This window comes from Schistocerca piceifrons, chromosome 7 (genome assembly GCF_021461385.2).
Source record: "Schistocerca piceifrons isolate TAMUIC-IGC-003096 chromosome 7, iqSchPice1.1, whole genome shotgun sequence".
Taxonomy (NCBI): domain Eukaryota; kingdom Metazoa; phylum Arthropoda; class Insecta; order Orthoptera; family Acrididae; genus Schistocerca; species Schistocerca piceifrons.
Window position 1 is genome coordinate 431,179,803 of NC_060144.1, and position 17,898 is coordinate 431,197,700.

Below are 17,898 nucleotides of genomic sequence, written 5' to 3' on the forward strand. Positions count from 1 at the left end.
GAGTTATTTACTACAATCTACAAACGTGTTGACCAGTTGAATCAATCACCATTTAATGCATCACATGACAAAAGTACAACCTGTGGGAAACGAAATGGAAAGAAATCAGAAACTCACTCAAACATGTTAAGAACTACAAAAAAAATCTGAATTTGGTTTGCAAAATGTTTCATATTTATTCCTTGAAAGTGGACTTTTTCTTAAAGTAGTGTTCAAAAAAAGCAGAAGAAATAACATTGTTTTTATGGGAGTTTCATCAGGACCAACAGAAATATTTGCTAAAAGTAGGATATCCTTAAAAGCGGGTTCATTAATTCGAGGTTTTACTGTATAGTGGTGTGGTTATATGAAGCGAATGGCTACCAAAAAGACTACATGGATATGCTTTGATCAAATAAACCCCAAGCATTACTAATTAATGTGACCTTGCCTCAACCCCCCCCCCCCCCCCCCCCACCCTGAGAATGTTGCCAAGAGTCTTAAGTCTACATGCAACCTCTTTCCATTGGACTGGCTTAGACAATGTTTCCCATGATCTAGGATCTAGCTTTAATTGACACTATTTCTTGTTTTCTTGTCACTTTTTCTCCCACTAACTACTTCTTTGTTGAAAGATTTTGGTTTGTTAACGCTGGTAACTGTCCCTGCCATTTCATGCATGTGGAGTGCTTCGCGTGGAGGGAACACTCTTGTGCCAATCCAAGCTCCAGAATTTGTAATCATTGCCATGGTGATGGTGGCCGTTGCCACCCCAGCAACTCAAGGTGATGCATGATGCTATACTCAATAGCTACAAAATGTCTGTCGCAGATCATGAGTTACCAATTCAGTTCATGTGAACACATTGGTGTAAAGTTGTTACTTCAAACAGGTGTGATACGGCCTCTTCCTAAAGCCACTGATAAGTAGGCAGGGGCATTACCTTAAAGAGCCAGTCTCGTGCTCTTTTGTATACTGTAGAATATTTTGAAGAAGAAAAGGATAACAGCAGCACTCATACTTCGTCGAACAAGTAGCTACAACTCTGCAAATAGGAACAACCTCTGTGAAGAAAACAATGAGTGAGGAGTGAGCTCAAGACCTACAGAAACCAAATGCTGTCCTTTCGAAGTCAGGAAAAACCAGAGTGTATGCTGCTAAAATAACAAAACCTGGTAATTTTCAAGAGGACACAATGTGACGACATACTTACATGATTATTACGTGTGGAAAGAATTTCCCATCTGGAAAAAGCTGGCCTTTCTTACTATGAGATAGTGAGTTGCTTTTTAGAGGAAAAACCAGCCTCTGAGTCATACTAAAGAGGATATGAGTACCTAGGAAAAACGTTTTCTGGAATAAGGGATCTGCTTGGACAGAAGGATATTGTTGCCTGGAGATGCTGTGTTTTTGAGGAAGTATCTATAGGTGCAAACCTCACTAAATTGCTTGGCTGGATGAAATGTGGGTAAATGCTGATCATTCAATCCAGACTGACTATGAAGACTGATGATACTCCACAAGAAACAATAAAAGTTCCAGCTGGAAAAGTCAGTTGGTTCATTCCTTTGCATGCTGGAACAATCAGTGGATTTATTCCAACTGCTTTGTTGTTGTTTACATCAAAGAAATTTGGGAACTTCCAAGAGTTGACTGCAGCGAAATTTAAAGAGTGGGCTGTTCCCTCTTTTCTTCCATATGCAGAAAAGAACTCCATTATAACATCTGATTATACATCATATCACTCTGTTCAGTTTAACAAAGTCCTTACATGCAGAAGCAGGAAGAGTGACAAAGTGGACTGGCTAGAGGAGAACAGTATACATTCATTGACAGAGAAATAAGAGTAGTAGAAATGCTGGAAAGTGTGAAAGAGCATAAATCAGATAATATCACTTACAACATCAACAAAATTGGAGAAGTAAATGGTAGTAGTGTCATGCGCCTTCCACCATATCATTGCCATTTCAGTGCAATAGAAATTGTGTGAGCTCAAGTGAAATCACATGTTGCAGGCAGAAATAAAAATTTTAATTTAAGAGACATCAAAATTTTTGTGTGTGAGACACTGGACAGCATTATTCCTACAACACAGAATCATACTGCCACATATACATGGCACATCTTACAGGAGCTTTGGGTATGATAGCAGAAAGACTAAAGATAGCAATCATGACATAATTGTGCTAATAATGACACACTCACTGAAGACTGTGGTTCCCTCTCCTCTTCCATGAGATGCAGGTCAGAGATGCATTTATTTATTAAAATATGTACTGAAATACTGAAACAACATAATCTCTACTTTATCTCAAAAAGTGTTTCCTAATCTTAAATTCTTTTTAATTATGAAGAGATTATGTTTCAATCCCTCAAGGCTATTGGCAGTTTTAAAATTAAACAATGGAAACTCCATGATGGAATAGCAACAATGTAGGAAAAAGCAGACTGCTACTAAGCATAGAGAAGACACATTATGTTGCAGACAGGTACAATCAAAAGACACTTACACAAAACTTTTGGGCACAGCTTTAATCAACAAAAGGGAAACACACACCATTCATACAGACAAGCAAGCCCTCCTCACACACACATAATCACCAACTCTGGCAGCTCATGCCAGAATGCCTGTCTGCAACTTAAAGTGTCTTCTTTACAGCAAGTAGCAATGTATCTTTTCCCACATTGTTATTAGCAGTTTTTAGGCATCAGTACCATGGCATTGCAATGGCTCTACAATTTTCTGTGTGACACTGGTAGTCAGGCAAATGACACAGTGCAACAACGAACAGCTGCCTAGTAGAGTGGCAACATAGTTGCTTGCTGTCAGGGATGTTCTTTTGGCAGCCCAAGTATATGTGCATAAAGGTAGAAACCAAATATTCCAAAGTAAACAATATACTCAAAACCATTTGCATTTGCAATACTTACAGTCAACAGCTTCTTTTGAAGAAGCCTGGACGTGGAGGTACAGTGGACGTAAGCCTGGATTTCTTTGTCTTTCTTCTATAGTCAAATACCTCCCGCGTGTGGAAACTGCAGCACCTGATGGCAAACAAGAAATCAATATATATATCAAGCTAACATACTCACTGTTTGATAAAGTACACATATGAACACTGCAGCTGAACACAAATGGCCACAACTAGAATTTGCAACCACAAAAAAGTACAAATACTATATGCAGATGGCTGAACTTTGAGACACACATTGTACACTTTGCAGATGATAAATCTACCAATACCGAAAAACTACACAGTATTATTAGATTACATTGCATTGCACAAGTACACAATAACAGAAGTTACGGAATTAAAATGAGGCCATGGGGTTGATGGGAATCCAACATATGATGTGCAGCAAGTTCCCAGCTGTATACCTCTGAGAAGCTGGAACTGGAAGGAAGGCTTCATGCCACTCTCATGCTGGAGAAGCAGTTTAATCCTTCAAACTATGACTTGCAAGCGAGCCACTATGTGCTGAAATATAGACACTGTGTGCTTCTATTCATCCTTACTGGCAGCTAACAAAGAGAACTGATTCCTCGTCCCCAAACTCTTATTTCTATAGACATTTAAATCACACTCAGTTTGCATAAAAATACTGAGCTTATATACCTCATTTCATGGTTACACTGCATACAGAGATCAGCAGTGGCTTATTTTCTGGGCTGCTTCAGTAGGATGTGTCACTAATGTTTCTTGCATCTCGCCTTGCTTGTTCTAGCTGTCTGTTTCCACAAAATCTAAAACCCAACAAATACGGATACGATTTCAATTTAAGTAACAACTGGGATACAGCACTCACTCTATTAATGAATCACAAGCTGTTTTATCCATCAGAGTGAAAGAAGAGAAAGGGATGAAAATTTCAAAGAAGGTCAAATCAAGAGACAGAAAAGAAATCTGAATCAGAAGTCCTAACAGACTGCTACATCAGGTGTCTAGCATGGATATTAATTGTGGTATATTACAGACAATGTCTTACAAGTTCAGTTGAAGACCTGATAGTGACTAGCACCTGATTAAGACAACTACATGAGTAGATAAATATTGAGCATAAAAATAGAATTTTCAGTTTGGCTCAACAGTCGAGAATATATATTCTCCTACCAATCACATAGTGGGAACCTCAGAAATGATAGTCAGCTGAATCGACAACTTCACAAAGAAACACACTACAGACCATTACTCTTGAATTGCCGGAATGCAGTTCCTCAACAGGTTCATCTGAATATTTCCCTAATAGATTACCTCACTGCATATCTGCATCCAGTAACCACCTATTTGATATGCTATTAACACAACACAACTGGGTTGAAATCTTTTTTTGTTGTACACATTGCTCCAGCTAATATGATTTGAACACTTTCTCCTTCTTCATCTTCCCACATGCCTGGTTCTTACCACTAATAAATTTTATACAAAGCCCAATTCATGTGCTAAAGGTCACATATTTCATTTCACACATTTATGGTCATATACACTTACTCAGCAACACTTTTCTGTTTATACTATCAATTCCTTCAACTTTCCAACCACTTCTAAATCTTTTTGCTTTCATTTCATACATTTCCCCTCTTGTAATAATTGTCTAAAAATTACATAAATTAGTTTTTTTTTTTTTTTTTTTTTTTTTTTTTTGGTAGCTTCTTTCCTTCTTCTGGACTCAACAACACTAACACTGTGATACATTCTTGTATCTGAGAAAAATGAAGGATTCACAACCTAATATAATAAAAAGGATACATTGCTACTCACCATGTAGAGATGTTGTTTGGCAGACAGGCAAAACAAAAAAAAAAAGACTGCTATACATTAGTGCTTTCAGTCAAAAGGCCTTCTTCTAAAGCACAACTATACACACATTCAAGCAAGTACAACTCACACACACAACCCATGTCTCTGACCAATGAGGCAGGACTGTGAGCAACTTTGCCTGATAGGAAGAAAAGTAACCCATAGGTGGTGGGGGGTACAGAGGAGGCTGGGGCAGGGAATGGGACCAGTAGCAGGGTAGGGTGTAGTACTGACTCCGGGAACATGCAGGTATGTGATGGAGACAGGGTAGAGCTACTAGGTGCAGTCAGGAGGTTTCAGGGGATGGAAAATAATGGAAGTACAGAAAGGGAGAAAGAATAGTGGGTGCATTGGTGGAATTAGAAAGCTTTATAGTGCTGTAGTGGTGCAAGGAAGGGGATAGGTGAGTGAAGGACAGGAACTAGCATAGATTGAGGCCTGCACTTATGGGAACATGGGATATATTTCAGGGAGAGTTCCCATCTGCACAATTCAGAAAAGCTGACATTGGTAGGAAGGCTCGAGATGGTGAAGGCTGTGATGCAGTCACAACAATTAAGCACATTGTGTTGGGCAGCAACTGGATAGTCCAGCCGTCTCTTGTCCACACTGTGTCAGTGGTCATTCTTATGGACTGAAAGCTTGTTGGTTGTCCTGCCCTTGTAGAAAGCAACACAGTGGTTGCAGCTTAGCTTGTAGATCACGACTGCTTACCCAGGTAGCCTTGCCATTGATGGGGTAGGTGATGCTGTGACCAGACTGGAATTATTGTTGTTGTTGTTGTTGGTGGTGGTGGTGGTGTTGGAAGATGTAATACCGCACAGGTCTTGCATCTAGGTCTAGTGCATGGATATGAGCCATGAGGCGAGGGGTTTGGAGCAGGAGTGGAGTAGGGATGGACAAGGATATTGTGTAGGTTCAGAGGGTGGTGGAATACCACTGTGGGAGTGGTGGAAAGAATAGTGGGTAGGAGACACCTCAAATCAGGGATCGATAAGAGTCGAAACCCTGGCAGAGAATGCGATTCAGTTGCTCCAGTCCTGGGTTGTACTGAGTCCTCTGTGGCTGGACAGTGGTACTTTGGGAGGTGGTGAGTGAATGGAGAGACAAGCTGTTAGAGACCCTGTTTCTGTACTATGTTGGAATGGTAATTTTAGTCTGTGAAGGCCTCAGCAAGACCCTTGGTATATTTGGAGATGGACTGCTCATCACTCCAGGTGTAACTGCCATGACTGGCTAGGTGTATGGAAAGGACTTCTTGGTAAGGAATGGGTAGAAGTATTGTTGGTGGTTGGTAGGTTTGATATGGATGGAAGTACTGGTGTAACCATCTTTTAGTTGGACGTCAACAATGAGGACAGTGGATTGCTGAATTGAGCAGGACCAGATAAAGTGAATGGTGGAGAAGGTGTTGAGGTTCTGGAGGAAGGTGGATAGAATGTCCTCACCCTCAGTCCAAATCACAAAGACATCATTCATGCAACCAAAATAGGAGAGAAGTTTGGGATTCTGGGTGGTTAGGAAGGATTCCTCTGGACAGACCACGAATAGGTTGGCATAGAATGGTGCCATGTGGACACCCCATGGTGACCAGGAAGAATGTTATTGGTTTGGAGTCAGTCAGACAATGGGAAAGGTAGTGATCAATAGCAGCAAGGTCAGAGGTATTAGGGCTGTTAGTGTAGAGGGAAGCGGTATCAATAATGATGTGCAGGATGCCATGTAGTACGGGAACAGGAACGGTGGAGAGTCAGTGGAGGGTGTATTTTATATGAAAAGGTAAGTTATTGGTAATACACTGAGCTACTGGTTGACAATAGCAGAGCTTCTCTAAGTGGGGACACAGTAGCTGGTCCCAATGGGGCGTCCTGGCTGGTTATGTTTATGGCCATAGTGACGCATGTAGAAGGTAGGAACACAGGGAGTGGTGGGGTTAAAGAGAAAGAGAGAGAGAGAGAGAGGAGGGGGGGGGGGGGGGTTGGGATAGCTTACAGGTTTGAGGAGAGCAACATCTCCACTTCAACAGATGCCATCCATTCCATACCAAGAAGTCCCTTCCATACAGCCAAGCCAGTCATGGCAGTCGCACCTGTAGCGATGAGCCGTCTATCTGCAAATATACCGAGGGTCTCGCTGAGGCCTTCAGACTGAAGTTAACATCCCAACATAGTACAGAAACAGGATCCCTAATGCCTTTTACATCCAGTCACCCACCACCTCCCAAAGTCCCACTGTCTGGCCACAAAGGAGCATTCCTCTCATGACTCAGTACCATCCAGCATCTGAATCGCATTTTCTGCTAGGGTTTCGCCTCTTTCATGTCATTCCCTGATATGAGGAGTATTCTACTCACTATTCTTCCCACCCCTCCCACAGTGATATTCCACATCCTTGTCCATCCCTCCTCTACCTCCATTCCCAACCCCTTGCCTCAAGGCTCATACCCCTGCACTAGACCTAGATGCAAAACCTACATCCCCCCCCCCAACCCCCACCCGACATCAGCACAACAACAACAACTACTACTACAGCCTGGTCACAGGTAGCACCTATCCCATCAACGGCAAGGCTACCTGGGTATGCAGTCGTGATCTACAAACTACGTTGCAGCCACTGTGCTGTTTTTTACATGGGAATGACAGGCAACAAGCTGTATGTCCAAGTGAATGGCCACTGACAAAGTGTGGTCAAGAGACAATTGGACTATCCAGTTGCATTGCAGCTTAACACAATGTGCTTAACTTCAATGACTGCATCACAGCCTTCACCATTTCGATCCTTCCTACCAACGTCAGTTTTTCTGAACTGTGCAGATGGGAACTCTCCCTGAAATATATCCCACGTTCTCGTAACCCATATGCCTCAACATTTGCCATCCCCTGTCCTACACCCAACTATCCCCTACCCTGCCCCACTCCAGCACTACACGGTCTTCCAGTTCCACCAATACACCCACTAGCCTTTTTCCTTTCTGTACTCCCCTTCTTTTCCACTCTCCCCCTGACCCCTCCTCCCCAAACCACCTGACTGCACCTACTAGTCATACCCTGTGTCCATCACATCCCTGCATGCTCCAACAATCAGCACTACAGGTCCCCTACCCCTATCCCATTACCCCTCCTCTTCCCTTCCCTTCCACACCCAGCTTCCTCCTTAACCTCACCACTCACAGACTGTTTCTACCATCAGGTGCAGTTCTTCACAGTCCATCTCCAGTGTCTGGCCAGAGACAGTGGTCATAAGTGTGAGAAGTGTTTCGTGAATGTATGTGTGTTCTGCTTTAGAAGAAAGCCTTTTGACGGAAAGCTCAGATGTATAGCAGTCTTTTCATTGTGCCTGTCTGAGACTCAACATCTCCTCTATATGGTCAGTAGCAATCAACCACTTTCACAATACTGTGGTTATTCCATCCTGGATTTTCTATTGTTTGACATTCACAAACTAATATTGATAAGACCACCAGAAATAAGAATGCTACAATACAGTTACCATACCTCCTGGAGGACACACACCTCCTCATGGAGGATACAAAATAACTCCATATCAATCAATAACTATGCAACAGGGAAATTATTATATCAAAAACTCTAGAATTGAATTCAATAAACCTCATCACTACTCAGTTTTTTTACGACACGGATTCTTTCATTTTTAAGTAATATAATTCTTCCACGACATACTAAATCTTACACAGCTTAAAATCAAATAATGGAAATCACTCACCACACAGTGAAGGCAGTGAGCGGGTGACAGGCACAAAAATACTGCACATTACTGAACTTTCAGGCACTGTTCTTCTTCAGAGACAATGAAACGCACATACATGCCCCCTCTCCCCTCACAGTGTGCACTGAAATCCTATCAGGTGGATCAATCCAAATACCTAAATAAGATTTAAACCTACAGGAGCTATGCACGCGCACGCGCGCGCACGCGCACGCACATACAGAGAGAGAGAGAATCATGAGGTGTAACATATCACTTTGATAAAGTGGTATGCTGCACAACATCTATAGTACATGAATGATGATCAACACCTTTAAAAAGACGTTTGAATAGTAAGTTTAGACTTGTGTACTGTTTGGGAGTTGGATCTTGTTTGCACATGAAATCTGATGCGGATGGATGCAGGACTTCTGCAAGGCAGGATGACAATAGCTTCTTTATGACGCTTCACAATACTTGCTAGTTTGGTGGTTTATTCCATGTAGTATCGTCCTATCTTGCAGACATACCTCAAGCCCTAGAACAGGTACCATGACATTTGGTATTATATTGTGGGGACAAGAAAGAAAGCTCAGCTGTCATTCTAATGGGAACTGTTATTGAGTGCATCCAATACATAACTCGTATCGTACACGAACACTGAATGAAGTTTAAGTACTGTAATCAATGGCTCAATACTATCAAATTTGAGAAGCAGTACTTTCTATTAATTTAGCAGCACGTCGCAAATTAGATATGCACTTTTGGATTATTAGCACAGATTCAGTTGCAGTGGAGAAGAAATAATCCATCAGCACTATATGGCTTAGCTGCACGATAATTCAAGAGATATAAGTCCATAATTTAAGGGTATCAGACATAACAACCTGAACTGCAACAATCACCTAACTTGTCCTGGTAATGGGTAGCCTGCTGGGGCAATGACCCGGGGTGTGTGCATGTGCCTTTTTTGCATTAGTTAGCACTGAAGAAAAACACTGTCCGAACACTCAGAAATATGTTTAGTTTTGTTTATATGGCTGTCACTCTCTCAACACCTGAACAATATTGTGAGTGATTATTTTGACTCCTGCCATTATTTTAGTTCCAATTTTATATGATTTAGAATTGACTATCTTGTTACTAAATATACATGGGATAGTTCACACCACACAGAACTAGAAATTCCATCTTGTCATCAAATTTATTGCAATTAATTTATTTATTATCTTATTTCAACAGTAATGAGGAACTTCCTAGAGTATTTCTTATTTTTGAAGTTTTTCTTGCCAATGACAAATTTTAAAATGTTTAGGAGGTCATTCAACCTTCAACAGGAATTAAACTACGGCACGTGTTGTCCTTTGAAACATGAAGTCTTGATGAGAATGTTACAGTAGGTGTTACTCTAAAAAGCAATAAGGTTTACTGGATTTGTCAGGACAAGTTAATAAACATGTTTTGAAAATTCATGTGATGCAGATTAATACGAAGCAACTGGAAACGACATTATCAATGTTAAGCAAAGGCATAACCAGTGTGCCAAAAAAAGGCAAAAACAGTGTTCATGATCTTTGCTATGACTTCCAAAATCCAACAGCATCTTCCCTCATTATTCCACTTGGGTAAGAGAAATAGCACAGTTTGATACACAGGTTGTCCTGTCACAGGCATTAACTGTAATTTATGCTGAAGTAGGTGAGAAAATTATAATGGTAAAAAACAAAAAATATTGGCAATGTTTGGAGCAAAATACAGAAAAAAATGAACACACAGAAGCTACAGAAGGCTATTTGTTGCACTGCATTAAAACTAAAAACAGAAAGGGAGATGAGATTGATGATAGTTCTCAAAGAGATACAAATACTACTGTAGAAACCTGGACCTCGACACACGATTATCGGGCACGAAAACAACTATCGTATTTCTAAAAGATTTTACTTCCTACTACATTGTGAGACCTAAATATCATCTTAGTACCCATGTCATGGAACACACTTGTGTCACATAAACCCTAATAGAGAACTATCATAAATCACAAACACGGCTGGGATGGCTCGTAAGGAAATAATAACACAACTCAAGACAGTCCGTAGGCACAGCTAACCTGAAGATAAGTTTATTTCTTCTTGTATGAGACCCTTAGTTAGCAGATTTCGGGCTGCCACAGGAACATCATTTATCTCATACTCAGAAGTGAAGAGATCAGCAGTTGTGCGTACAGTGTTTCCAACCTGTGCAACATTAATCAAATTAAAATCTTTATCAGGAACACAGTGATTTGTGGAATGACTATATTGAATAGAAACAAATTATTTTCAAAACACAGGCAAGTATTACATAAAGCTTCGAAATGTTCTGAGAAATAAATGCCACTGTTAATTCCACACACACGCAGGAGGTTTACTATTGTGGCACGATGGAGCACAAGAAGAAATATGTAAGGGTTCACTAAAGTTGTAGGTACTGATCATATATTTCAAAAAATGAACACATTTTACCTGTCTTGTGTTACTATCATATTACGAAACCACTACAAATCAAACAATAAGCTGAGACACCACAAAATTACTAATAAAAATATTAGTTCCAGAACAGTGCACTGTAAGCAAGGAATGTTTCCGTTCAGCAGATTAACAGAATGCATCGGCACGCAGTCTACAACTTGTATTTAGCTTTCTTTACCTAGCACTCATATATGGGCAAGTGCAAATGTACAAGATAGTTATTAAGATTTCCCATGTCATTTTAAATTGTGTGTTCGTACATACTTGTGATGTTTCTAATAATTATTAATGATTTTATTTAAAATATGAAATCTTTGTTGTAGTGATAGCTTGATCTGTAGCATAGCTCCGAAGTCCAGGTTAGTTTGAAAGGCGACAGATTGAGTGCTGGATGACAAAATAATTATAATGCAAAATAGACTGTGAAGTCAAAATCTTTGTTTTGCTGACAGACTGGTCTGTAGCATTGTGCTGAATGTTCTAAATCGAAGTTAGACTGGAAGGCAACTGACTGGCTTTGAGTTGGTGAACCACTAAACGTAAATATAAAATTTAATGCTCATATGAAATCTTGGTTGCGCCCAAGTCCAATCTGTATTACATCCCTAGGCCTAGGTTGCACTGGAAGATAATAGCTATAAGCGTGAAGAGGGAAGACATCAGAGTGAATGTGCCAAAAATATAAATTGCTAAATATTGTGCCTGCTGGATATTATTATGGGCAATCCATGCAGTGTTTTATGTAATTTTCTGTGTGTTTTGTCTACTTCCCCTCAGCAAAATAAGTATTTTTTGCTGTCTATACAACTTGCTTTAACTCTGACTGTTAGTATATCGAGGTTTCAACCACAGTTCACTCTCCATCCAATTGACAGAAAATCATCTCATTACATCAGCTGCTCAAAATCAGCTACTACTACTACTCCACCTTCAGTTCCATCATCATTTGTGACCAACTTTATCATGTACACATTAACTTTTATTACAATGAAATGAACACCCTTAGCTGCTTACAGGCGTTGACATACGTCAACAGGGACAGATGAAAATGTATGCCCCGACTGGGACCTGAACCCGGGATCTCCTGCTCACATGGCAGACACTCTATCCATCTGAGCAACCGAGGACACAGAGGATAGCGCGACTGCAGGGATTTATCTCTGGCACGCCTCCCGCGAAACCCACATTCTCATTCTCAACGTATTATCCCGCACTACATTCGTAGTGCCCCCGCCCATTTTACTCATTACTCGTGGACATGTCTGAAAGAACAGATACCATCTTAGTATATATACATTAACTTTTACCAATATGTTTCAATGAATTACAAATGAAGAAATGACGTATAAAAAGCTTTTGGATAACAGCAATTTGTTTCCAGTTCTGAAAGCCATTTACTGCATCACTTTTGACATGTAACAAACTTCAAATTATTAGTATTTTTCAGTTAACAGGTTTGCTTTGTCAATTTGACAGAGAACACATTCTTCCAGGCTGATATTTACTGAAATTTCATGAAACATCCCTTTCTCACATGAAATGATATATTTAAAATAAGGGTGGTCCAATTTTTTATAACATATGTATTTCCAACAAGATGATGATACCTCGTCCATACTGTCGGCACAATGCTCAAGAAACTGAGAAATAGCTGGCACTGAGAGAAATGCCGATGGAGATGTTGGAGACCTGAGGACCTAGCCCATAATGAAATCAATCTTTGCATAAAAATCAACAGGGAGAAGGTAGAAAACTAAGTGGCTGGGCAACTGGTTCAACAACCACTCCTTAATGTTGGAAATAATACAGCAGATTATTCCTAAGTTCTTTAGCAAAATGAAAAATAAGGTATAAAATGCATTTACAATTTCAGTGGCTGTAGATGGTCGAGAAACCTTAAGGTGAAAAAAGGCACACTATTTAAAAGAGGCACCAAATCCAAAATTTTGAATATACAGCAATGAAATTTTGTGCCGTGCCTTACATGAAAATAGCACATTTACTGTTACAGTTCCTTGGATTAGATATATTTAACTTTTTTGTGGAATTCAAACTTCTGTTTCCAAAAAGTAATAGAAATCTCTTTGCTTACAGTTAGCTTCCCCCATGAGGTTTTTTGAATATATATATAACAAGACAATTTTAATAATTCTTTAATTATAATTACATAAGTATAATTAAACATTCATGCAAAATTCCAAGCACTTTGCCCCATATTTCAGATTTCACTTCGAATTTCAAAATTTACTCTTGAGACAACATTTACTGGGTTTACAGAATCAAGTGTACAAAATTTCATAACTATAGCACTCATAGATTCGGAGAAAAAGGTACATAAACTTTAAGAAACTTAATTTTTGGGAAATGCAATTTAAAGTTCAACCTGTTTTTTCTTGTCACCTCTTCTGAAGGCCCTGGGTTTGCAGTTAGAGTCCTCTTTCCCTTCAAGGCTTCTCTTTTCGTTTCTTGTTTTCTCCCTTCTTTCCCTTACCAGGTCTTCAACTGACTTTTCAGCTGCAGAGAGGTGCTGTAAATCTATTTTTCTCTAGATTCTTTAGTGAAATTTCCTATCTTAAAGCCAATTCTCTCTTATGCATTCATCCTCCCCATGTTTCCATCATCAAATACAATAACTGCAATGCAAGTTGCAATTCTGACAGCTGCAGCAGATGAAAATGTGGTTTTAAGGCATTGTTTTCATACGAGTGAAATTAGAGACTCATAGGAAATCTGGATTTTGGCTCAAATACACTTTTTTAGAAGTTCAGGATTGACCATAAATCTGTAAGTGGGCTTGACACCATCCAGGATACAATCTGGAAGCCTCTTGTGAATATAGGGTTTGTTGTCCCTCGATTTTCTGCAAATGTTTTACTTTGGACTTAACCTGAAAGTTGGTTTGTAGCTGTTTCTCATGTCTTGCACTCAATAACTTCTGCAAATGAAGTTTATCCAGTTTTCTATACAATCTTTGTGACCATGGCATTATTAAATGACGAAAGAATCTAACATATGCATAATTCTCCGTCAGTAGCACAAGGAAAAACAAGAGTTGGCACTTCAAAAACAAAGCTGTTAGTGTGTTATTGTTTCTGAGATACGGAACAGTAACAGATGATAAAACCAAAGATTATATGTCATAGCCTTCTAGATTTACCCCATACAAGTTTACTTGAAAGCACTCTACAGACCTGTTGTTCATCGTGCTAGTATTGAAAGTGACGCTTCAAAAAGTGGGTGTGGCGGGAAGATCGTGTCACACATTTGATTATTTTTCAGGCACTGCAGGTGCGATTTCATCACTGAAACTCTGGGGACTTACTGTCCACGAGCTCTAGTAATAAACAGAAAATAAATTTTAAGTTGGCATATTTAGGCAATTTCATGTACATCCCCCTTGAGCCCCATAAGGGTGAATCCTGTTAGTATTGGAATGAAAAAATTTGACAAAGGTCTTTGTTGTATGAATGGTGTGCGTTTCTCTGCTTCTCTTTTGCCGATGAAGGCTGTGGCCGAAAGCTTTGTGTAAGTGTCTTTTAATTGTGCCTGTCTGCAACTTAATGTGTCTTCTTTATGGTAAGTAACAATCTATCATTTCCCACATTGTAGATTTAGTCTAAATTTACATTTTGTTATATATTAAATTTGTTGGCAAGCACACTTCCAAAACTGCTGCCATTTGTACTAAAATGTTCATTGCAATGTAGTCAATCAAAACCAAAAAGAAAAATACAAAAGAACAGTGCAAAGAACTTTTTGAGTGGTACCATTTTAGCCTCCCACAAGTCCAACCCCTCGTCCAAGTCGTGGGAGATGGGCAACGCCATGAAGTAGGGGATTGTCTGTACGAGTGAGGTACAGTGGGGACTGTGTGTGCCCCGGGACCACTACGGTAGCTGTGAAGGTCCTACAGGGACCCTGAAAAGTGATGGCTAACAGGGCTCTGGAGAAGCTACAATAGGCCCAGCAAGCCAATTGTGGATTATGATTTTTGCTTTCAAAAATAGAACAGGCATCGCAAAGGACGGATTTAATCAACAATGAACAGGCTATAAACAAGGACTAAGATTTGGGACATTAAATATACAAAAATTGACTGGATAGGTGGAGGAGATGGTAGAAATGATGGAAAGAAGGAAGTTAGACATACTGGAGTTAGCTGAAAGGAGAAGGAAGGTGAGAACTGAGGAGGGAAGGAGAAATGGTGTGGGAATAGTAGTAAGAGACGGATTAAAAGAAGAAGTTAAGAGAATATGTGATAGGATGATGAAGATCAAAATATCATTCAAGGGGACGACTACAGAGGCAATACAAGTGTATGCAGCGCACATGGGTTGCGGGTTGCACTTCTGAGGAGAAGCAAGAGTTTGAAGAGGAAATACAGAAGCAGATGGGAAGGAAGAATGTGATAGTTATGAGGGATTTAAACACACACGTTGGAAGAGAAAGACAAGGCTTCAAAAGTGTGCTTGGATAAGAGGGTTGTAGTGATTTGATAAGTTCTGTGTAAATTCTAGAACCACTTGGCCTTCTAACGTCTCGAACACACGATATTCTGAATATGAGTGTGGGATGGTAGAATCCTACCTACTGTGCCTCTTGTTTGTGTGTGCAGATTTAAAATCAGTCATGGGAAGAAAGTAGACGCGGCGGTCGGACCGCACAGACACGTACCTGTCACGCATTCCATAGATTTTTTAGTGAGTGTGTAAGGAAGAACCATGGAGTTTATATGCAGCTCTGTGCTTACTGTATCATTGACTATTGTTATTAAAACAAGAACAGTTGAACAAGTACTCTTGCAGATTCTTCACAAAACTGTGTTAGAGGCAAGACTCATTTTATGATTCATGTTAAGAAAGGTCGTGGTATCCAAGCCAACTTTCTTTTAACTGTAACTCAATTTCTAACACCCGACTGTATGAGAGACTGGCAGGAAGTTACATATTAATGTGGAAAGAGAGATTTTTATTGTGTAAGGAGGTCAAATACATCGTTAGTTGACGAAAAGTAAAGTTTGTATGTCTACTTATTTCATAAGTAGAAAGAGTCTAAAAATTCCTGTACCTATATAGCGGAGATGCTGAGTCGTGATAGGCACAACAAAAAGATTCACACAATTAAAGCTTTCGGCCATTAAGGCCTTTGTCAACAGTAGACACACATACATTCGCGCGCGTGCGCACACCCACACACGCACGCACACGCGTAAACGCAACTTGCACACACACCTGCAGTCTCAAAGAGCTGAAACCACACTGCAAACAGCAGCACCAGTGCATGGTGGGAGTGGCGAACGGGTGGACGTAAGGAGGAGGCTGTGGCGGGGAGGGGGAGGGATAGTATGGTGGGAGTGGCAGACAGTGAAGTGTTGCAGTTTAGATGTTGGGCAGGAGAGAAGGTGTGGAGGGGGTAGGGGGTAAGTACCAGAAAGGAGAGAAATAAAAGAAATAAAAAGAAATTAAAAGACTGGGTGTGGCGGTGAAATGACAGCTGTGTAGTGCTGGAATGGGAACACGGAGGAGGCTAGATGGGTGAGGACAGTGACTAACTAAGGTTGCGGCCAGGAGTGTTATGAGAATGTAGGATGTATTGCAGGGAAATTTCCCACCTGCACAATTCAGAAAAGCTAGTGTTGGTGGGAAGGATCCATATGGCACAGGTTGTGAAGCAGTCATTGAGATGAGGGATATCATGTTTGGCAGCGTGTTCAGCAACAGGGTGGTCCACTTGTTTCTTGGCCACAGTTCGTCGGTGGCCATTCATGCGGACAGACAGCTTGTTGGTTGTCATGCCTACACAGAATGCAGCACAGAGGTTGCAGCTTAGCTTGTAAATCACAGGTAGCCCGGCCTTTGATGGGATAGGTGATGTTAGTGACCGGACTGGAGTAGGTGGTGGTAGGAGGATGTATGGGACAGGTCTTGCATCTAGGTCTATTACAGGGGTATGAGCCATGAGGTAAGGGATTGGGAGCAGGGGTTGTGTAAGGATGGACGAGTATGTTGTGTAGGTCCAGTGGACGACAGAATACCACGGTAGGAGGGGTGGGAAAGATAGTGGGCAGAACATTTCTCATTTCAGGGTACAACGAGAGGTAATCGAAACCCTGGCGGAGAATTTAATTCAGTTGCTCCAGTCCCAGATGTTACTGAGTTACAAGGGGAATGCTCCTTTGTGGCCGGACTGTGGGACTTTGGAAGGTGGTGGGAGTCTGGGAAAATAAGGCACGGGAGATTTGTTTTTCTACAAGGATGGGAGGATAATTACGGTCAGTGAAGACTTCAGTGAGACCCTCAGTATATTTAGAGAGGGACTGCTTGTCACTGTAGATGTAACGACCACGGGTGGCTAGGCTGTAGGTGTGAAGGGACTTCTTGGTATGGAATGGGTGGCAGCTGTTGAAGTGGAGGTAGGTTTGATATGGACGGAGGTACTGATGTAGCCATCTCTGAGGTGATGGTAAGGATCTAGGAAGGTAGCTTGTCGGGTTGAGTAAGACCGGGTGAAGCAGATGGGGGAGAAATTGTTGAGGTTCTGGAGGAATGTGAATAAGGTGTCCTTGCCTTCAATCCAGATAGCAAAGATGTCATCAATGAATCTGAACCAGGTGAGTGGTTTAGGATCCTGGGTTTTTAGGAAGGATTCCTCTAGATAGCCCATGAATAGGTTAGCATAGGATGGTACCATGCGGGTGCCCATAGTGATACTGTGGATTTGTTTGTAGGTAATGCCTTCAAAGGAGAAGTAATTGTGGGCGAGGATATAGTTGGTCATGGAGACTAGGAAGGAGGTTGTCGGTTTGGAATCCATAGGGCGTCTGGAAAGGTAGTGTTTGATAGCAGTAAGGCCATGGGCATTAGGAATATTAGTGTACAGGGAGGTGGCATCAACAGTGACGAGCAGGG

At 40.8% G+C, this 17,898-nt stretch overlaps 1 protein-coding gene across 7 annotated transcripts in view; it reads right to left on the reverse strand.

The window, feature by feature from the left end:
- The window catches only part of LOC124805382 (transcription factor SPT20 homolog), a 309,909-nt gene that overhangs the window by 252,535 nt on the left and 39,476 nt on the right, over positions 1 to 17,898 (reverse strand). For 5 of the 7 annotated variants that reach the window (XR_007017452.1, XM_047265939.1, XM_047265940.1 and 2 more), the window contains exons 3-4: positions 10,591 to 10,717; positions 2,911 to 3,024 (exon numbers count right to left, since the gene is read on the reverse strand). Coding sequence is in view for 4 of the 7 variants with exons in the window: in XM_047265939.1 (XP_047121895.1) it covers positions 2,911 to 3,024; positions 10,591 to 10,717 (241 nt within the window). In the remaining 3 variants the exon portion in view is untranslated. The remainder of the gene's footprint in view (positions 1 to 2,910; positions 3,025 to 10,590; positions 10,718 to 17,898) is intronic. The other 2 variants (XM_047265942.1, XM_047265943.1) reach the window with 1 other exon arrangement.